This window comes from Bos taurus, chromosome 7, assembly GCF_002263795.3.
Source record: "Bos taurus isolate L1 Dominette 01449 registration number 42190680 breed Hereford chromosome 7, ARS-UCD2.0, whole genome shotgun sequence".
NCBI lineage: Eukaryota > Metazoa > Chordata > Mammalia > Artiodactyla > Bovidae > Bos > Bos taurus.
In genome coordinates this window covers 84107598-84133989 of record NC_037334.1, presented here as the reverse complement: position 1 = coordinate 84133989, position 26392 = coordinate 84107598, and the positions used below count along the sequence as shown (strand labels likewise).

The 26392-nt window shown below is 38.5% G+C and overlaps 1 protein-coding gene across 2 annotated transcripts in view; it reads left to right on the top strand.

The window, feature by feature from the left end:
• EDIL3 (EGF like repeats and discoidin domains 3) overlaps positions 1 to 26392 on the top strand; it is a 480622-nt gene that overhangs the window by 190071 nt on the left and 264159 nt on the right. For both annotated transcript variants that reach the window (XM_005209726.5, XM_002689374.7), the window contains one exon: positions 14950 to 15078. In XM_005209726.5, the coding sequence (XP_005209783.1) occupies positions 14950 to 15078 (129 nt within the window). The remainder of the gene's footprint in view (positions 1 to 14949; positions 15079 to 26392) is intronic.

Sequence of the window (26392 nt, the reverse complement as noted above, 5' to 3'; positions counted from 1 at the left end):
CTCTCTAAAATTACCTATCTATATTCATGTGATTAATGCAACATGGAATTTACAAATTTAAATGCATAATACTGGAAAAGTAGAAATATAGATTTTTATAGTAATGCAAATATGTGCTGAATACATTTAGAATTTTCTCTCCTGGGTTGGAAACTGAATTGTGTTTAATAGCTCAACATTTTTAATTGGCTTTGCAATGATAATAAATTGTTATACACATTTTTAAGTGGATTTCTAGAGTTTTCAAATATTTAACTACCACGTACATTTTCATGTCTACTAGGAAGCCAGCAGACAATTACTTTACATAAAGTGTGATGTTATTATTTTTTAAATGGCTTTCTGGTTTTTTTCACCCACACACTGCTTATCCCTATGGGCAAGTCTTGATAGAGGTTTTCTCAGCCTAATAGTGTAGCAGTTTAAACGAGATTCTCTTGTCAGAATGATCTGATAGAAACCAGTTTTAGATGTATAGTCAAATAAAAGGATTTATAAGGTCAGTGAAATGACGGTATAGCATTGAGAGTAGCACCAGGGAGATAGATCAAGGAAAAACAAATTTGGCAAAACCAGTACAATATTGTAAAGTTTAAAAATAAAATAAAATTAAAATTAAATAAAATTAAAAAAAAAAAAACAGCCAAAGGACTTTAGGTAAATCTGAAACTTTTCTCAACATATATTTTTTCTCAACATGTTTTTCCTACCTTCATTTTCTTATCATTGTTTTTGTTCTCCATGTTTTTTTTTCTTTTCCTCTTGTGAAGTCTAAAAGGAATTGATATTGCCAAAGAACGTGTTACTCTTATAGAGCAGAGTATCAACAGTTTATCCAACTTTAGTTTATATGAAATTGACTCCCTAGATAAGTGGAGGAATCAACCAGAATGTCCTCTGGGTATGAAATAATGTCACTTAAATCCCTAACATACTTTGCCAGTATATTCAGTTCATAAAATTGTGAACGTTTCTCATTCATCCAGCAAGTATTTGGTGTGTGCTATTGTTGTTCAGTAGCTAAATCTTGTTTAGCTCTCTGTGATCCCATGGACTACAGCATACCAGCCACCTCTGTATCTCCTGGAGTTTACTCAAAGTCATGTCCATTGAGTCGGTGATGCTATCTAACCATCTCATCCTGTGCTGCCCCCTTCTCCTTTTGCCTTCAGTCTTTCCCAGTATAAGGTTCTTTTTCCAATGAATCAGCTCTTTGCATCAAGTGGCCTAAGTATTGGAGCTTCAAAGCCAGTCCTTTCAATGAATAGTCATGTTTGATTTCCTTTAGTACTGACTGGTTTGATATCCTTGCTGTCCAAAAGACTCTTGTGTCTTCTCCAGCACCACAATTTTAAAGCATCAATTTTTCAGTGATCAACCTTCTTTATGGTCCAATTCTCACATTCATACATGACTACTGGAAAAACCATATCTTTGAATGTATAGACCTTTGTTGGCAAAGTGATATCTTTGCTTTTTAATACACTGTCTGTAAAATGAAAGTCACTCAGTCATGTCTGACTCTTTGTGACCCCATGGACTGTAGTACATGGAATTCTCCAGACCAGAATACTGGAGTGGGTAGCCTTTCCCTTCTCCAGGAGATCGTCCCAACCCAGGGATCGAACCCAGGTCTCCCACATTGCAGGCCAATTCTTTACCAACTGAGCCACAAGGGGAAGACCAAGAATACTGGAGTGGGTAGCCTATCCCTTCTCCAGGGGATCTTCCCAAACCAGGAACCGAACTGGAGTCTCCTGCATTGCAGGTGGATTCTTAACCAACTGAGCTATCAGGGAAGCCAAATACACTGTCTAGGTTTGTTATAATTTTCCTTCCAAGGAGCAAGTGTCTTTTTATATTTAATGGTTGAAGTAATTGTCCACAGTGATTTTGGAGCCTAAGAAAATAAAATCTGTCACTGCTTCCACTTTTTCTATTTGCAATGAAGTGATGGGACCAGATGCCATCATCTTAGCTTTGTTTTTAATGTTGAATTTTAAGCCAGCTTTTTCACTATCCTCTTTCACCCTTGTCAAGAGACTCTTTATTTCCTCTTCACTTTCTGCCATTATATTATCATCTGCATATCTGAGGTTATTGATGTTTCTCCCAGCCAATCTTCATTCCAGCTTGTGGTTCATCCACTCTGGCATTTTGCATGATGTGCTCTGCATTTAAGTTAAATAAGCAGAATGGCAATATGCAGCCTTGTCGTACTCCTTGCCAAATTTGGAACCAGTCAGTTTTTCCATGTCCAGTTCTGTTGCTTCTTGACCCGTATACAGATTTCTTAAGAGATATGTAAGGTGTTCTAGTACTCCCATCTCTCTAAACATTTTCCAGTTTGTTGTGATCCACACAGTCAAAAGCTTCAGCGTAGTTAGTGAAGCAGAAGTAGATGTTTTTCTGGACTGCCTTTGCCTTCTCCATAATCCAATGAATGTTGGCAGTTTGATCTCTGGTTCCTCTGCCTTTCTAAATCCAGTTTGTATATCTTGAAGTTCTCAGCTGAGGCTTCACCTACTGTTGAAGCCTAGTTTGAAGGATTTTGAGCATCACTTTGCTAGCATGTGAAATGAGCGCAATTGTACGATAGTTTGAACATTATTTGGCATTGCCCTCCTCCGATTTTAAAAATGAAAACTGACCTATTCCCATCCTGTGTCCACTGCTGAGTGGAGAATACGAAACTTTGGAAGGTCTTGGAAGGAAGGGGAGATTTGGAGGAGACAGTGGGGTGAAGAAAGGCATTCTGAGCTGGGGAACCATATAAGCAGATTCTTAGGAACAGATATTGTCTTCTTTAGGTGATAGGATAGTAACTTAACCAAGTAAAACATTCTGATTTCTTTTCATGAATAGTGGCGGTAACACTGACTATCTAAGATTAGTGTAAACTTATGAACTTCAGAATTCCAGGCAGTAGGAGACCGACCATCCCAATAATACAGTTAATCGAGTACATCGTTCCACTGGGGGGATTAAAAACTTGATGACTTTGTAGGTATTGTTTATGAGACAAAAAAAAAAAAAAACTTTCTCAGAATGAGATATTTCAGTTGATCTTTATAGAAAACAACACAGAAAATATTTTCCAGAATTCTTGATTTTAATCCAGGGAATTATTTGGAAAAGTTTGGTGTTAATAGCTATAACCCTGGTGCCTTCAGCTTGAGTCAGAATGATAAATCTCCTCACATGTTTTATTCATTTAAAAATTTATTCCTGAGTTTGACACATGTATACTGGGAATTAGGAACTATGACACTATTACCCAGCTTCCTTATGAGACCCCCATCTTCCATGTGACATAGATTCCATATGATCAGAAGTGAAACTGGAAAAGAAGTTAATTATTGCTGTTCTGCATCAGTTTCATTGCTCTCTTGTTTTTAATTCTTGGTTTGTATCGGTGACCTTTTCAGTGTTTGGGCAAGCTTCCCCTAAGCTTTTATCCAGTGATTAAGAAGCATTCATTATGCACTCTGTTTGACATGGTCATTACTTAATGTTCACTTAACAAAATTCTACAAGACTAAATTATCACAGTGGATGAAGAAACAGATGGCCAGCTGGCTGGTATCCATGCCTGCTTTGTTTCATGGTTTCTTGTCTGCCACAAAGAAGTCACATACGAGACCTAAGGAGGCCATTCAAACAGTAACTTGCCTGTCCAGCTGTGTTTCAATGTCCTCAGCTATGAAGTCTGGGTAGGCACCCTTCCCATCTTAGTGCTCTGGATGCCTGAGCTACAGGGCTCTCACTGCCTCATGATTAACATGGCAGTCACAGAGGCCAGATTCTGAAAGAGAAAATAGAAATCCTTTCCTCTACCTTCTGTCATTGGCTTTAAAATCAAAATTGCTCTGCTAGATTTCAAAAGAAAGAGCTGTAGTTTTGTAGAAAGAGTGCACCTACTTTTAATACCTATGTATAAGATTATCCGCAGTCTGGTATTCTACAAATTACCACAGCCTTCAGCAGAGAAAATTGAACTTGGCTCCAGGCTTAAAATTGGGTTGTCGCAACCTGCTGTGGATGAGAAAGAGCTACAAATGAAAATGCATCCAACCTCTAAACTTTAGGTTTTTGTTATAGACTATGAAAGGTAGTTTAGATTATATGCTGTTATTCCTAAAATTATTAATAATTTTCCATCATGTATTTATGAAGCAGCATTAGAGAATCTAGTACTTTATCAGAGTCTGTGGGGGTATAAAAAAATACAAGGCGTAGGCATTCCTGTGCAAGAACAGTTTATAACCTCATCAGGGAGACAAGAGAGATGCATAAAATAATTAGAGAAGGAAGCAGTATACAGTGAGATGTTAATCACATAGTACAGGCAGCAAGTTCAATAGAAGAAGAAGGTGAAGAGCTGTCAGAGGAAGATTGATGGAGAACATGGAAATTTTGTAGCTGCTTAGAGACACCATGTAAAACAGCGAGATTGCTTGATGCTTCTGAAACCTGGGCTCAGATATTTGCTTATAATGGAAATACCTTGGTCTCTGTCTTTTCTCCATGCCCTGTCCTAGTGACACATAGAAGAGGAAACAAACCAAAGTGGCTAACGGCAAACTTGAATGATGTCTTACCACTTTCTACCACCTGCTAATGTGTATTCTGGAGCTCGAATTGTATTTTGCAATGCATGGTATGTGCATTCTGACAGATGCACTTTTCAGACAAGTGATTTGCAGACTTCTACTTGGAAACAGCTCCCTGATTTTTAAGGGCTTTTTAAGTAATTAGAAATTAGTACGATTTCTGGGCATTACTCAGAGCTGGTTTACTACAATCACTAGAAGCAGAAAGGGATTTGTTTCCCCTCTATGGTTCAAAAAAGTATTGAATGTCAGGTTTTTTTCACTTACATTGGATTGCATTTATGGGTCCTACAGTCTTTGGGGAAGTTTCACTCTCCTACTCTGTTGGCCATGTAAAGAAAAGGAAAGCATAACACTGATCATCATGATCGTCCATGCTTTAGATACCCATGTTTCCTTTAGATTTTAAAAATGTTTATCCTGTTAACCCAAGATTTCAAGGTACACTTAGGTCTTCTGTTACTAACTTCAACAATAATAATCATTACTTAATTTCCTGGGACATTCTGTCATTTATAAAAGGATTCTGTATACTATGGTTAATGTTCATAGGCATAGTAAGCCAAAATTGATGTCTTTTATTTTAGAAAGAAAATAAAAGGGCAAATTATCTTTTGTCTTGTATTCACTATATATTGTTCTGTTAAGGATAACATCACATAATCAATCAGAAAGTAAGTATTATTAAGTAAAGATGTCCTAAAATAGCATGTTTTGAAGAATTTATATATATATATATATATATATATATGCATTGTGACTACAACCTAAAGAGACAGATATCTGTGTGAGTTATAAAGCATTCTGAGCTGGTGGTGGGTTTAGGAAGTTTATTTTGGCATCAGTGCAGGATGAACAGGGGATAAATGGACAGGGGAAAAATGTTAGATGGAGCTATAGTAACAGTCGTCGCTTTGCAAACGATAGATCCTTTAGCTCTATTTTGTTAATAATTTTTAAAATCCATATTAATATTAATATTTAATCATATCTATTGAGAAAAGAGAACATAACAGATATTGTTATACAAATGATTACATGTATTTATAGAAATAATTGATTTGAATTGATGTTTTTGAGTTTGGGCTGGAGAAGACTCTTGAGAGTCCCTTGGACTGCAAGGAGATTAAACCAGTCAATCCTAAAGGAAATCAACCCTGAGTATTCATCGGAAGGATTGGTGCTGAAGCTGAAGCTCCAGTACTTTGGCTGCAAGATGCAAAGAGCTGAGTCATTGGAAAAGACCCTGGAATACTGGGAAAGATTGAAGGCAAAAGGAGAAGGGGGTGGTAGAGGATGAGATGGTTAGAGAGCATTACCAACTCAATGAACATGAATATGAGCAAACTTCAGGAAATAGTGGAGAACAGAGGAGCCTAACATGCTCTAGTCCATGGGGTCGCAGAGTCAGACATGACTTAGTGGCTGAACAACAACAATATGGAAATAATGTGTATAATGGCTTTCTCTGAGTATTGACTCACTGTGTACTGCCATTGGCAGGCCCAACTCTAAACTAGATTAAATGGATAAAGAGTAACTGCAAAAAATCTTAATTCTTTCTTCAGTACTTCCTTCTATCTTGCAGAGCCACTTCTGCGCTCCTTCTTGGGACTGCTAAAAAATTAAACTGCTTTCCTAATCTCCAAAATCCTCAAAACTTTTTACCACACTGTGTGATGAGAGCAAAGTGAAATTAGTTTTAGCTAAGCTGGTAGTTGCTAATAAATGTGAGTGCTTTGTCAGCCAACTCTAACATTAGATGAGGGTTTCCTTAATCAACTTCTTTGCCACAAGAAGAAACTACTTGGGGACTGTAGTGGTTTGAAGAGCACCTCTCCAAAATTCCTGTCTGCCACGAATCTCAGAATGTGACCTTATTTGAAAACTGAGCCTGTGTTAGTTTGCTAGGACTGCTAAAAACAAAATACCACAGCGTGGGTGGCTTCAACAATAGAATGTATTTCCTCACAGTTTTCAAAGTGCAAGATGAAGGTGTTGGCAGGCTTGGTTTCTCCTGAGCCTTTCTTCCTGAGTTGTCATAGTCACCTTCTGACTTTGTCCTCACGTGACCTTTCCTCTGGTGATGGTTCATCACTGATATCTCTTGTGTGTGTCCAGATTTTGACTTCTTAGATGGGAGATTGGATTGGGCTACAGCCCATATATATGGCCTTCTTTCATCCTTATTCCCAAATGCAGTTATGTTCTGAGGTTCTGGAGGTTAAGGCTTCACCATGTGAACTGGGGGGCAGGGATACAATTTAGCCATCACAGAGGCTTTGCAAATGTAAGTAGTTAAGGATTTTGAGATGAAATTATCCTGGATTTGGATGGGCCCTGAAGGATGGAGGCAGAGATTGGAGTTACGCTGCTATAGTCCAAGGAACTCCAAGAGCCAACAGAAGCTGGAGAGACAGGAGGGAGTCTGCCTAGTCTCCAGAGGGATTATGGCCCTCCTGACATGTTGACTTCAGACAAAATAAATAACTGTTCTTTGAAGCTACCAAGTTTGCAGTAACTTGATAGAGTAGCTCATGGAAACAAGTACAGGGTCCCTAAACCTGTTCTGATCACTAGTTGTATCAGTGTTTTCCTTTGGACAGATATATATAAAGAGAGGCCAATATTAATCCTTGAGAAGAAAGTTTATCAGTAGGGTATTTTAAAAAAATCTCTCTTTAGCTCCAGATTGCAATTTTCATAATCTATTCAAATATTTTATGTTTGAGGAACAATTTGTTCATTTTGCTGATTCTCCCCTTAAATGGAATGGTTTGGATTAACTATAATTTACCTTTCTGAATGCATACAAAATACCCAGAAAATATAGACAGTTTTTTTTTTTCCCCTCAAACGGCTGATTTTATAGTTTAAATTTAAAAGAGAGGAGGAGGAGAAACCAGGAGGAAGAAGAAGAAGCAACTAGTGTCAAAAATGATTTGAAAGCATCAATCATGTGAATATTACCAGAATAATTTCTTCTTTTTCAACTAGTTATAGAGTGACAATGACTCCAAATGGAAACTACCAAAATGTTCAGACCTCATTAAATGTAAAAGCAACGCTATGATATGATTTTAGCATGTTTTTAAGACAGGAATTTGGAGTGAACTTTTGGGTCATAACTGTTCCTATTTGGTTGTACTGCTAGAATAAACACTGAAACAATGCTCTTTTTATGAGCCTATTGGTATTTCCTTATTATATAATCTAAAATGTGCATTCATTTTTAATATCTAGATGCCAATGTTTGGAAACATAATTTGTAAAATTGACTGCATCTATGTATACCTTGTCACAGGAGAGGGTTACCCTATTCACTTTGTAATAATCTGTTTTCACACTATACAGAATTAATGATTTGGGGCATAGTCTCTCAATGTGTGGAAAAACTAACTGGCCTACATATATGGAAATCACTTCAACTCTACAGATGGAATTGGGAGAAGGTCAATGCAGAAAAGTAGAAAAGCACACATAGATCTATTGCTTTTGTGAGTGATTAATCTTGTTGACATATGTATATGAGCTTGCATAAAAATGCCTGGAGAGCGTGCTGTTGACTTCAGTTGTTCATTAATATTGATCATATGCTGTCCCCATTGTGTTAGGAGTTACTTAAAGATTACCTACAAAAGTGTTACAGCATTACTGATTTTAAGACTCCCTGATGCCTCTTGTATCTTGAAAGTCCACTTATACTTTTATTGTTAAGAGTGCTATTATCAAATATTGTTATCTATCAGATCATTTCAACTTTTATGAATACTAATCAGAACTGAAGCTCATAACCACCACTCTGGATACTTCTTCTGTATACCTGTGATACAAAAAGAAGCAAATGTTTGAAGTAAGAAGGAATTGAGATCACACTTGTTTTAATAAGCTCTGAGTGGTTCAGTAAGGCTCATTTGTTTTCAGAATTTGCTCTACTATTAAATTGTTTTCAAAATTATGTATCAGCTATAGATTAGTGCTGACATGTTATAAAAAAATGTTATCAGGTGCCCTAAATATTCCAAAATTTTGGCAGCAAAAATTATGGATGTGGTAATATTACAAACATTTGTTAATATATCACTAAGAGAATTATATAATTAATTTTTCAGAAACTATTACATAAACAAAAAATATTAATACTGAGCACAGTACATAGACAGTAAAAGATAGTCATTAAAATTACCTTATAACCTGGATAAGTAAATATTTTCTTGAGTTGTTAGCTTCCTCTTGTAGCAGCTGACAATCGTAACTCCACTTAAAACATGTATCACAAATAAGTAGCTGAGTATACAGCACATAATAGATGCCTAATAAATGAATATTATGCTGAAATAAGGAAAAATAAAGAAAAACACTTTTATGCTGAACAAGGTTAGGGTCAGTTTCTTCTCACAGTATGAGAGCAATGCAAATGCTATATGTGATGATCATTATGTATAAGTGTGTGAACACCTTAAAATGATACCTACTTACTTCCAGTATCAAAATAGAGAAGATTGTTAGATGATGAGGAAAAAAAAACAAAACAGACAGAAGTTTCCTAGAATCTTTAGTTCTCATATGATTAATCCGCTTATCATTTGGAGAAAGACACCTGCAAACTCTTGACACATTTTAATTGTCACTGATTAACATCAAACACAAAAATTTTTGGCTACATGAACATTTGGTGAGTTGAAACCTTGGGCTACATTTATCATCTTTCTGTACTAACTTATATTCTGATTATTTCATCTTGCTAATGCTTCAAGTGAACGTCTTTATTTACACAGGAATTGTTCAATTAAGAGGCCAAAACACTATTGATAGGATTGTATAATGTCACGTATTTCTCAATTATGTATTTGCTAAAGAATTAAGATATGTGCAATCATTGTACATTTAGGGATATAATAATATCACACCTGTGATACTCTAGAAGCTTATACCATATTAGATATATAAATTTAAAGAATTTGAACCTTAGAAAGTGTAGAAAAGTTAGACTATCTTAATTACCAATTGAAATGCCAAAAGATATTTATAACTTATAAGTCTTATAAGCTTGAATGGGGTTAGGCAAAAGATATGGTGGTTATCACTCATTATTGCCACACCCTTTTTATTAAAGATACATTGTAAACCTACTGTGTGCCAACCATGACTTACCGCAGAGAATTAAGGGTCTAATGGGGGAACATGCCACGTAAGCAGTCATTTCAACACTCTGTCATGAGTTTTCCAAAAGAGTATATGTGTGTGTGTGCATGCGTGCACACACATGCTCAGTCACTCAGTCGTGTCTGACTCTGTGCAACCCCATGGACCATAGCCCACTGGGCTCTTGTGTCCATGGGACTTTTCTGGCAAGAACACTGGAGTGGGTTGTCATTTCCTTCTCCAGAAGAGTATGTACAAGGCTTATAACATCAGTTTCACAGTACAGTTGTTAGGGACAAAATAGAAAAAGGAAAGAAATCTATATGTTGGTCAGGGTCAGTTTCTTCACAGTGTAAGCAGCAGTATACACATACCAAATACATCACGAAATAGTGGGGAAATCGGAGAAGGCAATGGCAACCTACTCCAGTGTTCTTGCCTGGAGAATCCCAGGGACGGTGGAGCCTGGTTGGCTGCCATCTATGGGGTTGCACAGAGTCGGACACAACCAATGCGACTTAGCAGCAGCAGCAGGGAAATAAATACTCATGTTTGACAGCTGATTTCAAACACAGCTAAAGTGGAGTATTGTTAGCATGGCAGAGACTCTCTATATTCATGATATCTAATACACTCTGACCAATTTGCTGAAAATATTTCCATTTAGGAAGGTTTTGGAAGGGTTTGGCCTTAGTGAGTACTTGCTAAATTCTGGAAGCATCTATCAAGATTGACTGTATTCATCTACAGATCTGTAACTGGGCAGGAAGTGTAGCTTAATGGAAAGGACTTAGGTTTGTAGTCAAGCAGAATGTGTTTAAAAAAAAAAAATCTTGACTTTTGTGGTTAGACTCACACTTAACCTTTCTGAATAAGCCTGTTTTGTTTTTTTTTTTTTTTTTTTTGCTTAAAGAAAAAAGATATGTTTTTAACAAAGTATTGTAAAGAATACTATGTATTTCATGTTGCCTAGCATATAAAGCACTCTTAAAAGGTTAAATGCTTGCCACCTTTGCTTTATGTCATCTTTGTCATATAAATGAAAATCACTGAATTTCTTGGAGTAGGAAAAATAACAGTAGCAAACAGCCTTTGTTACAAGTAATCTTTCTCTGAAACCAAGATGTCAGCTGAGGTCAGTGCTATCTCTGCGGATATAAATAAAATGAGCTCCAACTCTCTAACTCCTATCTTTGGGGAATTCCAGAGGCTACACCAGGATTACTTGATAGACTTTGCCTGTGCCCCCAGGAAATATCTATAGAGTGTCTAAGACTAGATAGCTGTCAGCTCAGTTTTCAGGTTCCTGTATCCACTGGATTCTTGAGTTCCTTGGGATCATGTGCTGCAACTCTTCTTCCATTCTGCCAGGATGAGCCTGATGAATGGAACAGCCCTTTCCCTCTGACTTCCCCCAATTCCATACATAGGTCTGTGTGTCTAGCAGACTTAGATAGTCCCACAAAGACAGGTCCACATAGTAGCTTTACAAACAAAACTGAATTTTAGGCATGGTAGTTTCTTACTAGCCACATTTCTTCCCATATTACAGCCTCATAGCATACTTCTATGAGCATACCCCCTTGCCCCTTGAAGTTGACTTTCAGTTCTGTTTGCAGGGTCTCCCCTCCGGGATTGCCCCCATCCATTCCTAAATCCTTCCTTTATAAGGCAGAGCTGCTGACTCCTCCTCAGCCAAGTTTTACTGTTCCAGAGATGTAGAAGCCTTGATTAAATGTAATCATCCCTTCCAGGCTCATATTTGCTCCTTGTTCTTCCAAGTGACTTCCGTTGACCACTTCCCTCGTAATCGTGTCTTTAACTGCTCCCAAGGACTGGCATTGGCCTTACTATTTCAGTTGTTTGTTTTTTATCCCTCCCTCAGCATTATAAGTAGAAAGTGCAAGTGTTAGTTGCACGGTCATGTCTGACTTTTTGCAACCTCCATGGACTGTAGCCTACCAGGCTCCTCTGTCCATAGAATTCTCCAGGCAAGAATACTGGAGTGGGTAGCCATTACCTTCTCCAGGGTATCAATAGAAGGGAACATGAGAAATATTTCTTTTCTTTCTGATAGAAATCACATTGCTCTCCTGTTGGGCCAGAAAAGCTTTATCAATTTTGTTTTTAAAAAGTTTTTTCCTACTAGAGGGAATTCCTCAAACTCAGTTTTCCCCATATTAGTTGAGGTTTTTGTTTTTATTTTTGAGAAATCCTGAATTCTTTTTAGGCTTGTTTCCTTATCTGCAAAATTTAAAGATTGGATTAGATGATCTCTAACACTCCTTATTTGTTTAAAATTATATATTTCTTGGGCTTCCCTTATGGTTCAGCTGGTAAAGAATCCACCTTCAATGCAGGAGACCTGGATTTGATCTCTGGGTTGGGAAGATCCCCTGGAGAAGGGAAAGGCTACCCTCTCCAGTATTCTGTCCTGGAGAATTCCATGGACTGAATAGTCCATGGGATCACAAAGAGTCAGACATGACTGAGTGACTTTCACTTTCACAAATATTCTTAGGTTATAATTTTTTTTTTTTTTAGCAATTACATGCATGGCTATCAGTTATCAGTTAATTTAAAAACCTGTCATGTATTTTTGTATTTTGAGTGAGTGAACTGATGAGTTAAAGTTCTAATATCACTTTTACTTTATTCTCCCTTCCCCATTTGACTGATTCTGTAAAGAATGTAGGTTTTAGAGTCACAGATTCTTGGCTTGAGACCGAATGCTTCATTTGTAATGTTCATTTGAGAAATATTATCTAAAATTTCTGACCTACGGTTTTTAAAAAAAGGTAAAAGAGAATAATATAGACAACAACCTCTTCTAGTTGCTGGGAGGAATAAATGAGATTATTTATCTGAAAGTAATTTGTAACTTGTCTGGCATTGTTAACGTTAATTAATTTGAGAGGAGGGAAGAATTAGAAAGTGAGAAAGAAGAGGGGGAAAGGTTTCTATAGCATGGTTTGCATCTCTTGGTGATGGGAGAAAATGGTCCCTGGTGTTGCACCTTCTTCTTGTCTCAGTCATTGACAACATACCATCTCAAGGGCAGGTGTTAGTTGGTGTAGTTGACCAGTACTGCAAGGCACAAGACTGCCTACTTGAATAACTGTTTTATTTTTAATTGGTATGGAGATATCTGAAGAAAATTATGGACCCATTGATTTCTTTGCACTTTTTGAAAGTCAGCCATACAAAGATCTTGACAGCATAGTTGTCATATTGTTGCCTATTTCATGCATATGTTTATTAGGTTATATAATTATTGACTGTCATGGAATGTTAAACTGTAAGAAACACTATCAAAGAGCTGCAGGAGGAGGTAATAGAATTATAGAATATTCCAGGATAGCATTGCCCAAACTCTTAAGGGCTTCCTGTTGTTAACTTTGTGATGATGGTGAATTTCCTTTTCTGTCATTAAGATGTTAAAGGGTATTGACCCACACTTGAGTAGCCGTTCACTGTTGTTCTCTGTTATAGCCTTGTCTGATGGAGCCCCCACCAGTTGGCTCAAGTTATCACCATTCTCCTGCCAACACTGTTACCTTCTCTCTGCTGCTGCTGCTAAGTCACTTCAGTCGTGTCCGACTCTATGCGACCCCATAGATGGCAGCCCACCAGGCTCCCCCGTCCCTGGGAAAAACCACTGGCTTCTCTTCTTCTCCTATGCCCTCCAGGACTCTGGAATTCATCTTTACATACAGAGTCAGATACTTAGTTTAATAACACTTGCTTTCTTTTTCTAGTCTGTACATCTTAACTTTCCTTTCAGAGATTTTTGTTTCATATAAATATATTCTAGTTTTTCCAATTTAAAAAAAAGGGGGGACAAAAATTAGACAATGCTATATAGTTAGCTTGATCTCTCTTCATCTCCCAGGGAGAGCTTTTTCTTCCTTCAACTTGTCTCTTCTTCCCAACATCCAGTGCGGATTCTGCCATGAGTCATTCAGCATCCTCCAAGAAACCAGCTATTAAACAGAATTAGAGAGGCAAAGGTTTATTAGGGGGAATAACTGATGAACAAGAGGGAGAAAGCACAAGAGTAATTAGGATGAGCCTTCAGACTGACACAAGCCTGTGGACTCTGAAGTAAGGAAAGGACAGAAGGATTATTGCAAAGAAAACAGTATTCTTAAATGCTATGCCAGTTGAAAAAAATCTCATCCATAGCAAAGGAGTACCCCAGAGGCAAGAATGTGTAGTAGAGGAGTCCAGGTTCAGGCAGAACTGATTCAGCTGTGCAATCCCAGAGGTGGAGCACCACACTTCTATTGACTCTCAATAGAGGTACCAATTGAGGTATTGGTACCTCAATAGAGGTACCAGGTACCAGTCATTCTGGTGAAGTTACTTTTTCAAGGCTCAAAAATAACTCTCTGTCTCTTCTCTATCTTTGCAGCTTTCAATGAGCTACTTCCTATTCATTGGCAAAAATTGAAGTTCTCTTGAAGTATGCCCCACCACAAACTCAAAATAGTCAATAAAAGTATTGCAACCAACCATCCACTTCACTTGGCCTATGTAGTTACAATGGCTTTTAAGTTTATGCTACTTTCACCAGCAGGCACAAGAGCTCTTGCATGTTCTTAACTCTAGAAATTGCCATTCAGTATTGCATTTTAAACTGGAGAAGGAAATGGCAACCCACTCCAGTGTTCTTGTCTGGAGAATCCCAGGGATAGGGGAGCCTGGTGGGCTGCCGTCTATGGGGTTGAACAGAGTCGGACACGACTGAAGTGACTTAGCAGCATTGCATTTTAAACATGCAGAGGAGATTTTATAATCTGGAACCTTAGTAACAATGTTTTACTTAGTGTTAATACTTTTTGAATGTTTGATATGTGTGTGTTCAGGGTATTTTATATGTATGAATTCTTTTCGTCTCTGTCATTGCCTTTTGAGGTAGATTGTATTATTATAGTATTGACATTTCACAGAAGATGATACTGAGGTAAAGAGAGGTTAAATAAACCATCCAAGGCCACATGGCTAGAAAGTGGTGAAACCAGTATTCAAGCCCAGGCCGTTGGTCTCCAGAGCCCTCACAGCTTCTGCATTTCCTGTAGCACTAATATCCAGAACACTTTCTCTGTAAAATTGTTAATTGCAAAATGTTCACCCAGTGTCTACTTTAAAGCATATGTATCATGCAGCAATATTGCTTTCTGTCTTGCAGGTCCCTGCACTCCTAATCCATGCCATAATGGAGGAACCTGCGAAATAAGTGAAGCGTACCGAGGAGATACATTCATAGGCTATGTTTGTAAATGTCCCCGAGGATTTAATGGGATTCACTGTCAGCACAGTAAGTCATCCACGGTCTTTGTGCTTTTATTATCATTGATTGCAAAGTATGCAAGTCATTATCATTCTTGTTTGCAGTAGAATGATAGAATCTTTGAGCCTGCTTCTCTCCCACTGGATACACCATATCCCCAGCTGAGGACTTATCCCTAGACTGTTTCTATTCTCCCAAGGGTGTGGGAGGCTAGCAATCTTCTATCAGCCCTTTTCACTGTCGCTCAGCCATACTTGCAAAATGCTGCTTTTATATTGATCTGATATCTATGTCTTTCTTTCACATGTGTCCTAAAACTACAGTCTTCAAGCTTCCCAGACATTTTTCTGTTTGGGTTCAGAGAAGATACCTAAAAGAGAAAACTGCCCACTCTGTCCTTTCTATAAGCCAGTTTCTTCCATCTCACATGTTAGCATTTTTATACTCTCACCCTCTTTGTCTTAGAAGCCTATTGCATAGGAAAAAAAAAAAAAAAATAGTTCAGATGTTATGCCCTTAGGTGCAAACCCTGCCTCTAGACACTGGGCAATATCCCATTATGAAAACTTTGTTCTCATTTCAAGGGGGCATTCTGCTGTGGTGTGTGTGCTCCGTGCAGGCAGCCCTTAATTGAGGGGCTCAGGTGGGGTGGCCAGACTGAGGAAACTCTGGATACTGCTCTGACACTAGGTCACAAATCTTTGGAAATAAGTAGGATAAGTAATATCCTCTTTAGGTGAACAGGTGAATGTCAAGGCAGTCAACATTCTGGGCTCAAATCCCTGTCTTTCCAGAGATGTTTTGTGATAGGCATGTGTAAAGCCTGAGCAGTGATTCTATAACAAGGAAAAATCAGCCATGGTGACTTTGAACTCAGCCTGAGAAAAATCCCGAGCTTCTCATTCCTGGTTGGTGATTGAACCCAGTTACACGCAGTGTACATTTTATAATAAGCTGTATTATAACAGGCCTCTACAGAATTTCCACATGTTCCTGGCCCTTGCAAGTCTCCAGAGAAGTACACAATGTTCCTAAAGTCTCAGAGCCAGGGTGCACTCTATAATTTTTTGCTGGTGGTTGAAAATCTGGCTCTGGCTGACAGACTCAATTTTTCCTAACTCATTCCTCATACCATGGTCTTAATCATCACTGTAGTATTCCTGGCTCATGTATTCATTGCCCACTCTAGGCCACTTGCCATCCCCTCATTCCCCTCCCTCTGATCAATACCTTATGTTTCAAGACTCAGGTCCTGTAAGACCTTAAACACATGCTTAAGGTTTATGGGAAACTGGAGGCTGAGGAATTCAATTTAGAACTGGGATTTTGTGAGCTAAACAAACTGGTGCCTCTTCTCTGAAGTGCGTCATTATTAGAAGCAGCAGAGAATGGAGGGGAAAAGGACTGGATTTGGAATCAGAGACCTGGATTTGAGACCTGATCTCTAAGTTACTGGATAAGTGGAGCCAGCCACTTGACCTTTCTGTGCTTGAAGACATAGAAATACAGGAGTCAAACTAGAAATAAATGATCTTTGGTTCATACAGGATAGAAGAATATTATGGTTAAATGGGTAGCTTGCTTACTGTCCATCAGATCAGATCAGTCGCTCAGTTGTGTCTGACCCTTTGTGACCCCATGAATCGCAGCATGCCAGGCCTCCCTGTCCATCACCAACTCCCGGAGTTCACTCAGACTCACGTCCAACGAGTCAGTGATACCATCCAGCCATCTCATCCTCTGTCGTCCCCTTCTCCTCTTTTCCCCAATCCCTCCCAGCATCAGAGTCTTTTCCAATGAGTCAACTCTTCCCATGAGGTGGCCAAAGTACTGGAGTTTCAGCTTCAGCATCATTCCTTCCAAAGAAATCCTGGGCCGATCTCCTTCAGAATGGAGTGGTTGGATCTCCGTGCAGTCTAAGGGACTCTCAAGAGTCTTCTCCAACACCACAGTTCAAAAGCATCAATTCTTCGGCGCTCAGCCTTTTTCACAGTCCAACTCTCACATCCATACATGACCACAGGAAAAACCATAGCCTTGACTAGACGAATCTTTGTTGGCAAAGTAATGTCTCTGCTTTTGAATATGCTATCTAGGTTGGTCATAACTTTCCTTCCAAGGAGTAAGCGTCTTTTAATTTCATGGCTGCAGTCACTATCTGTAGTGATTTTGGAGCCCAGAAAAATAAACTCTGACACTGTTTCCACTGTTTCCCCATCTATTTCCCATGAAATGATGGGACCGGATGCCATGATCTTTGTTTTCTGAATGTTGAGCTTTAAGCCAACTTTTTCACTCTCCACTTTCACTTTCATCAAGAGGCTTTTTAGTTCCTCTTCACTTTCTACCATAAGGGTGGTGTCATCTGCATATCTGAGGTTATTGATATTTCTCCTGGCAATCCTGATTCCAGCTTGTGTTTCTTCCAGTCCAGCGTTTCTCATGGTGTACTCTGCATATAACTTAAATAAACAGTGTGACAATATACAGCCTTGACGAACTCCTTTTCCTATTTGGAACCAGTGTTGTTCCATGTCCAGTTCTAACTGTTGCTTCCTGACCTGCATACAAATTTCTCAAGAGGCAGATCAGGTGGTCTGGTATTCCCATCTCTTTCAGAATTTTCCACAGTTTATTGTGATCCACACAGTCAAAGGCTTTGGCATAGTCAATAAAGCAGAAATAGATGCTTTTCTGGAACTCTCTTGCTTTTTCGATGATCCAGCAAATGTTGGCAATTTGATCTCTGGTTCCTCTGCCTTTTCTAAAACCAGCTTGAACATCAGGAAGTTCACGGTCCACATATTGCTGAAGCCTGGCTTGGAGAATTTTGAGCATTACTTTACTAGTGTGTGAGATGAGTGCAATTGTGCAGTAGTTGGAGCATTCTTTGGCCTTGCCTTTCTTTGGGATTGGAATGAAAACTGACCTTTTCCAGTCCTGTGGCCACTGCTGAGTTTTCCAAATTTGCTGGCATATTGAGTGCAGCACTTTCACAGCATCATCTTTCAGGATTTGGAATAGCTCAACTGGAATTCTATTACCTCCACTAGCTTTGTTTGTAGTGATGCTTTCTAAGGCCCACTTTACTGCACATTCCAGGATGTCTGGCTCTAGGTCAGTGATCACACCATCATGATTATCTGGGTCGTGAAGATCTTTTTTGTACAGTTCTTCTGTGTATTCTTGCCATCTCTTCTTAATGTTTTCTGCTTCTGTTAGGTCCATACCATTTCTGTCCTTTATCGAGCCCATCTTTGCATAAAATGTTCCTTTGGTATCTCTGATTTTCTTGAAGAGATCCCTAGTCTTTCCCATTCTGTTGTTTTCCTCTATTTCTCTGCATTGATCACTGAGGAAGGCTTTCTTATCTCTCCTTGCTATTCTTTGGAACTCTGCATTCAGATGTGTATATATGTTTCCTTTTCTCCTTTGCTTTCGCTTCTCTTCTTTTCACAGCTATTTGTAAGGCCTCCCCATACAGCCATTTTGCTTTTCTGCATTTCTTTTCTATGGGAATGGTCTTGATCCCTGTCTCCTGTACAATGTCACAAACCTCATTCCATAGTTCATCAGGCACTCTATCTATCAGATCTAGGCGCTTAAATCTATTTCTCACTTTCCACTGTATAATCATAAGGGATTTGATTTAGATCATACCTGAATGGTCTAGTGGTTTTCCCTACTTTCTTCAATTTAAGTCTGAATTTGGCAATAAGGAGTTCATGGTCTGAGCCACAGTCAGCTCCTGGTCTTGTTTTTTGCTGACTGTATAGAGCTGTACATAGGTTATAGATAAAATTGAAATGGATTATATATTGGGAAAGCAAATTTAGAAGTGCTGGAATCCCTGAGAGCTTTTTCAAGTGGGATAAACAGACAAACAAACAAAGCAACTCTTTACTTCCTTGCAAGAACTGCTAGGGTATTAAGTGTGTTTTTCACAGTGGTAAGAGTTTTATGGCCTAGAACTTTGCTATTCAAAGTGTAGTCATGCGTCAGCATTGCCTGGAAGCTTGTTGGGAATGAAGATTACCAGGTGCCACCTCACACCAACTAAATCAGAAACTGTATTTCAAAATGATCCCATCCCCAGTTGATTCCCACACATGTTGAAGCTTGAGAAATACGCACAAGACTTTCAATAGCTAAACCTGGTCATCTTGTACATTAAGGTAGCAATTCTGCTTTCAGTTACATAACCATGCATTATAGGCAAAATATTTATTATGTTTTGGCTAATAAAAGCTATATTGAAAATCAATGAAAATGAAAGATAGACCAACATAATACGAACATTTCATTTGGGAAAAGAATTGAAAACGATTCTTCAGACATCCATATATAGGAGGGCTTATTAATTTAGTTCTGTGTGACAGATTGTGAAATAAATGTCTTTGGGAATATAGCTTAATAGCTGAAGAATTTTAAGTTTTATGATACAGGAGTAAGAAATACATAGTTTAGTGTAGCAACTATTTTGTCACTGTGTTACAAATTAGAAGAAAGGTTTCTAGAGCTAGCATTAATATTATATATGCATCTTTTTTAAATTAGATTTTGGCTTTAAGAACAGTTCTAGATTTGCAGAAAATCTGAGCAGAGAGTACAGAGAGTTCCCAAATATCCCTCCTCCTCTGTAGTCTTCTCTGATATTAAATTCTTACATTAATATGGTATATTTGAGCCATGAGGTTTTGCTTGGTGGCTCAGTCCAAAAAGAATTCACCTGCAATGGAGAAGATACAGGTTTGATCCCCATCAGTTCAGTCGCTCAGTCGTGTCCGACTCTTTGCGACTCCATGAATCGCAGCACGCCAGGCCGCCCTGTCCATCACCAACTCCTGGACTTCACTCAGACTCATGTCCATTGAGTCAGTGATGCCATCCAGCCATCTCATCCTCTGTCGTCCCCTTCTCCTCCTGCCCCCAACCCCTCCCAGCATCAGAGTCTTTTCCAATGAGTCAACTCTTCCCATGAGGTGGCCAAAGTACTGGAGTTTCAGCTTCAGCATCATTCCTTCCAAAGAAATCCCAGGGGTGATCTCTTTCAGAATGGACTGGTTGGATCTCCTTGCAGTCCAAGGGACTCTCAAGAGTCTTCTCCAACACCACAGTTCAAAAGCATCCAATCTTTGGCACTCAGCTTTCTTCACAGTCCAACTCTCACATCCATACATGACCACAGGAAAAACCATAGCCTTGACTGGATGGACCTTTGTTGGCAAAGTAATGTCTCTGCTTTTCAATATGCTATCTAGGTTGGTCACAACTTTCCTTCCAAGGAGTAAGTGTCTTTTAATTTCATGGCTACAATCACCATCTGCAGTGATTTTGGAGCCCAAAAAAATAGTCTGACACTATTTCCACTGTTTCCCCATCTATTTCCCATAAAGTGATGGGACCAAATGCCATGATCTTTGTTTTCTGAATGTTGAGCTTTAAGCCAACTTTTTCACTCTCCTCTTTCACTTTCATCAAGAGGCTTTTTAGTTCCTCTTCACTTTCCCTATAAAGTAAAGTAAATATCACTCAGTTGTGTCCGACTCTTTGCGACCCCATGGACTGTAGCCTACCAGGTTCCTCTGTCCATGGGATTTTCCAGGCAAGAATACTGGTGTGGGTTGCCATTTCCTTCTCCAGGAGATCTTCCCAACCCAAGGATTGAACCCAGTCTCCCGTGTTACAGGCAGACACTTTACCATCTGAGCCACCGGGGAAGCCCTCCCAAATTCCTTTTCGGCTTCCCCGGTGGCTCAGATGGTAAAGAATCTGCCTACAATGCAGGAGACTCAGGTTCGAACCCTGGATTGGGAAGATCCCCTGGAGAAAGGCATGGTAACCCATTCCTGTATTCTTGCCTAGAGAATTCCCTGGACAGAAGAGCCTGGCAGACTGCAGTTCATGCAGGCACAAAGAGTCAGCAACAACTGAGTGATTAACACTTTTTAATACTTTGTTGAAATTGATGAATGGATATTAATATATTAAGTAAAGTCCATAGTTTACATTAGGATTTTCTGTTTGTATTGTACAGTTCTATGGATTTTAAAAAATGCATACCATGTGTCCTCCAAAGCCTTATACAGAATAGTTTCACTAACCTAAAAATCTCTGTGCTCTGTTTATTCATTCCTCTCTCCTTACTCCAAACCCCTGGCAATCACTCATTTTTTTTTTTTTTAACTCTGTTATCTTGCCTTTTCCAAAACGCCATACAGTTGGAATTCTACAGTGTGTAGCTGGAATCGTATAGTATGTAGGCTTTTCAGACTAACTTGTTTTACTTAGCAATACGTATTTAAGTTTCCTCCATTTTCTTTTGTGACTTGATAGCTCTTTTGCTTTTAACCAGTGACTATTCCACTTTATGGATGTACTACAGTGTGTTCATTCATTCACCTATTAAAGCACACTTTATTAATAGTTATTCTCCTTTTGGCAATTACGAATAAAGCTGCTATATACATTCATATGCAGGTTTTTGTGTGGACTTGAGTTTTCATGTCTTTCCTTGACTAAAGACCTAGGAGTGCAATTCTTATGGTAAGAGTGCATTTAGTTTTGTCAGAAACTGCCCTCTTGCCTTCCACAGAGGCTGTGATATTTTGTATGCTTGTCAGCAACGATTGAGAGCTTCCTTCTCTCTCAAGCATTGCTTGTTGTCAGCGTTTTGTATTTTAGCCATTACAAATGCTTTTTTGATAATGAAAATAGCGTGAGGTTATAACTTTAGAAGACATATTGATTAATATTGGTTTTTAATATAGAATTGTCAAATTATGTTTTTAAAATATCATATGTTAACGTTTACATATACATATATATGCATGTGTGTATATATATATTTATGTTTGTATGTGTATGTGTGTGTGTGTAAATTATAAGATGTAAATTATAGGATAAAATGAATACCAGAATGTCTAGAAGTTGAAATTTTGAAAGACATTTTTAAGCAAGCACTTTTCTGGTGAGACCTGCATTTTGGTCTGGCTAGAAGTAATCATATTTTACTTGTTGCCTAGTTATAAATCTAATGCCTTAGGGGAGAACTCTTTCTTTATTCTCAGAATTCTTTGCCCATCTTACCACTGAAGGCATTCTCTGAATTCGTCTGTACCTGTGCACAGCTTTGAAACCTTGAGTTTGTTTTAAAAGAACAGAGGGAGGGTATGGGGAGGGAGGAGGGAGGAGGGTTCAGGATGGGGAACACAGGTATACCTGTGGCGGATTCATTTTGATATTTGGCAAAACTAATACAATATTGTAAAGTTTAAAAATAAAATTAAATTAAAAAAAAAAAAGAACATGTTTTCTTGGTTCCTATTTTTTGAGGAAGAAGAGTTGATCTAGGTGCCCACCAAACCCTAAAAAAAAAAAGAAAAGTTAAAGCAGGCCCTTGTTATCAGATTAGCTCAATGTAATCTTGAATCCCTTTTCAAACTGAGGAAGTTGACCAGAAAACACCACAGAATCTAAAACTTTCCTCTTTGTGTATGTGTGCTAAGTAGATTCTGTTGTGTCCGACTCTTTGCAACCCTATGGACTGTAGCCTGTCCATGGGATTCTCCAGGCAAGAATACTGGAGTGGGTTGCCATGTCTTCCTCCAGAAGATCTTCCTGACCCTGGAATTGAACCCACATCTCCTGTGGCTCCTGAGTTGCAGGTGAATTCTCTACTGCTGAGCCACCAAGGAAGCCCTTTCCTCTTTGTACGTTATGCAAAATGTTGTAAGCCAGTTTGGTCTTAATTTTATACTATTGACTAGTAGATTCATACATTCAACAGATACTTATTGGTGACCTGAGTCATTTTACTTTTTTAACATATGTTTCACTTTTCTCAGAATTAGCAATGGTATTTGCTGTCTTGACAATCATTGTTAACTGGATTAATTACATATTTGGCAATTACATATGGTTTCTGACAGGTAGTGCTTGTTAAACAAACAAAACCTCATCCCTCTTCAGCTCTATTGAATCACAGTCTTTGGTCGATATCCTGGATACAGGTAAAAGCTTCCATATGATCCTTAAGTGAATCAAGCTTCAAGACTACTGGCTAAAAGAATGACCTGTAATTTCCATATTGTTTGGGAAGAAGCTTGTTTTCAGGGAGAGAATTCTGGATTAGACCTGGGTTTCTGATGCAGTTTTATTTTGATCAATTTATGAAGACTCAGCATTTAATGTTTCTTTGCTTCAGCTTTCTTATGATTCAGTTCAACTCAATAGACACAGAGAACTTCATACTGTATTAGGTGCCGGAAATAACATGTCTATAAAAAGTAGAATTGATAATCTTTTGTCCTGCTTCACTAAGTAGGATATTTGTTAGAACCATATGAGAAGTTTTAGAACATACTTTACATATCTTAAAGGGTAGCATATTCTGAATGGATGAATATTTTAAAATATAATGCTTTGTCCTATTGGTCTTTAATTTTTCCCTTCTCTTAAAGTTTTTTCAATTGTAAAAAAATGAGTTGTGGCTCAGGGAGAAGGCTAAATTGGAGCTTTATCCTTTTCTATTTTAAATTCCTCTACATCCTTAATTCTAATAGGTAATTATTATTTTGTTAAATTACTCTTTCTAATTTTAGCTTCATGGCCTCTTTATTTTAGCTTGCCCACTAGAGGATCAATTTGTCCTAATAAAGTATTCACTTCAAAACTGTGTGGAAACTTAATCTGAAGATATTACTGACACCTGCAAGCTATAGAATTACAATGCTAGATAAAGACCTCTAAGGAAACTTCCAAAATCGACTTGCCTCCAACCCCAAAAGAGTTCTGACTACAGATTGAGAATTCAGATTTTTCTGTTCACTGAGGACTTCACAAGTCAACGTTAGCCCCTTAACTCAATAAGCCAAAGGTTTGCAAAACTCAGTGTGCATATGAATCATCAAGGAGTACAGAAATATATTCAAATTCCTCTTGCTCATCCATAGAGATTGCAGTTTAATAGAAGTAATTTTGTACCCAGGTCTGTCTATTAACAATTACCCTAGTGAAACTGACACAAATGATTCTAGAACACTGGTTCTCACCTTGGTTGCACATTAGACTCACCTGGGGACTTATGAAAAATACTGATGCCTGACTTCCACCCCAGAGATTCTGATTTAATTGGTCTGGGGTATGGTCTAGGCATTAGGAGTTTTAAAAACCTCCCAAGATGATTCTAATGTGCAGCCAAGTCTGGGAATCAGTGTTCTAGAACCATACTGTGAAGAATTACTATGTCTTAAAGATACCAGGCAGAGGAATACTCAAAAAGAAACAGAGTTTAGGATAAACAAATATACCTGCACAGTAAATGGATAATCAGGCAACCTTACTGAATTTTTGTCTTTCAACCTTTACTTAATATATAGAAAATCATCTTACAGCAAGAACCCTCAACTGATTGAAAGAATCAGGCCAAAGGAAGACATTAACTTACTGTTCTTAAAATATGTTATCCCTTAATCCATCTGCAGTAGTCAGAGTTCCAAGGCATTTTCATTTTCTTGTTTTCAGTCTTTTTAGAAGACTCACAAAGAGCACTGTCCTGGCAGATAAATGCAATAGATATTTGCACTGAAACACTATTCAAACATAGACATAATCTGGGATTTTTTGCCATGAAATTTTCAGATATTGTTGAATTCAAAATATTTGAAAATCACTACTTTATATGACAGTCAAACATTTTTTTCCTGTTAACTATTGAAAGAAATTTGATTGTCAGGAAACCATAATTCTGAACAAAAATCTGTTAAGCAAAATTTGCCAGAAAGATTAGACTCATGAAGGTGATGTATTTATGCTAATAGATGTGACCTAAAATGGATTCACTTATGATTTTATAAAGAATCTCTCTAGTAATCTAGAGATAGTACCACAAATACAGCTTCAAAAAGAAATCTGTTGCATGCAATCCAAATTTCCCAGGCCTGTCAGCTTATAAGGATGTTAACTTTGATTTCTGAATTCCTGTTGCCCTTAGCTACCCTTTTCCAATGGCATTTGCCCCGGTGGGGCCTCACTCGCCCCTGAATTCTTCCTCACTCAGGCTAGGAGTTTGTTTATTTATGGATTTGACAAGTGATTTTTGAAAGCTTACTTACTATTCTTCAGGCTGCCACGTGCTTAGGAACGAGTACAAGCTCCCTGGCTTTGCCACTGGTTCCGCCTTGAAAATGTTGCTAAGGGGCCAGCTGCTTTTTCCTCTGGCAACCCGGGTACCTGAAACTGCACACGGTCTGAGGAACCGTCAGACCAAGATGAGCCATTTTAAGGACATTGGGTTCGACCATGTTCCCTGGGACTGGAGGGTCACAGGACTTTTCCCACAGCCTCACACATCTCTTTATGGACGTAACCACTCAACCTCCTGCCCTAACTGCTCCTTTCTTTCTATTTTTAATTGAGATACAATGGATGGATAACAGTATATTCATATCAGGTATACACCATTTTTTTTCTTGTGATGAAAACTTTTGAAACCTACTCTTAAAGGGAAGGGAAGTCACTCAGTCATGTCCGACTCTTTGCGATCCCATGGACTGTAGCCCACCAGGCTCCTCCATCCATGGGATTCTCCAGGCAAGAGTACTGGAGTGGGTTGCCATTTCCTTCTCCAGGGGGATGCTAATCTACTCTTAGCAACCTTTAAATATGGAATACAGCATTAAAACTATAGCCATCATGCTCTGCATGACATCCCCAGCACTTATTTATCTTTTGACCCTCCCTTGATACATTTCACCCTCTCCTCCACCCTGCTGCCTCTGGCAACCAACAGTTTTGTTCTGTTCATCTCAAGCGGTGGTGATTGTTATCCTTGTGTATCTGAAGATATCGTCAGATCCCACAGGTTGAGAGCTCAGTACCACAAGACTGCCCCACCCCACTCCAGATACCAGTGGAACGTAGTAGGTCTCCAGGTTGCAACAACTTCTGTCGAATTTTGCTGCAAATGTGATGTTCCCTCTTATAGTTCTCTTAATTTGCACAGATCTCAGGAACACACTTGCTTACATCAACATTAATTTTGCCATGAAATATTCAGATATTATCAAACTCAAAATATTTGAAAATCTCTAAGTGACAGATAAACAGCTTTTCCTGTTACCTATTAAAAGAAATTTGATTGTCAGGAAACCGTAAATTTTGAACCAACGTATGTTAAATAAGATCAGACCATGGTTCCTCAGACCACGTGTAGTTTCTGGTGCCTGGGTCACCAGAGGAAAAAGCAGCCAACCCTCTAGTGAGATTCTCAAGGTGAAACTGACGGCAGAGCCACAGAGCTGGTACTCATTCCTAATGAGTCAATGTAAGCAAGCATTAA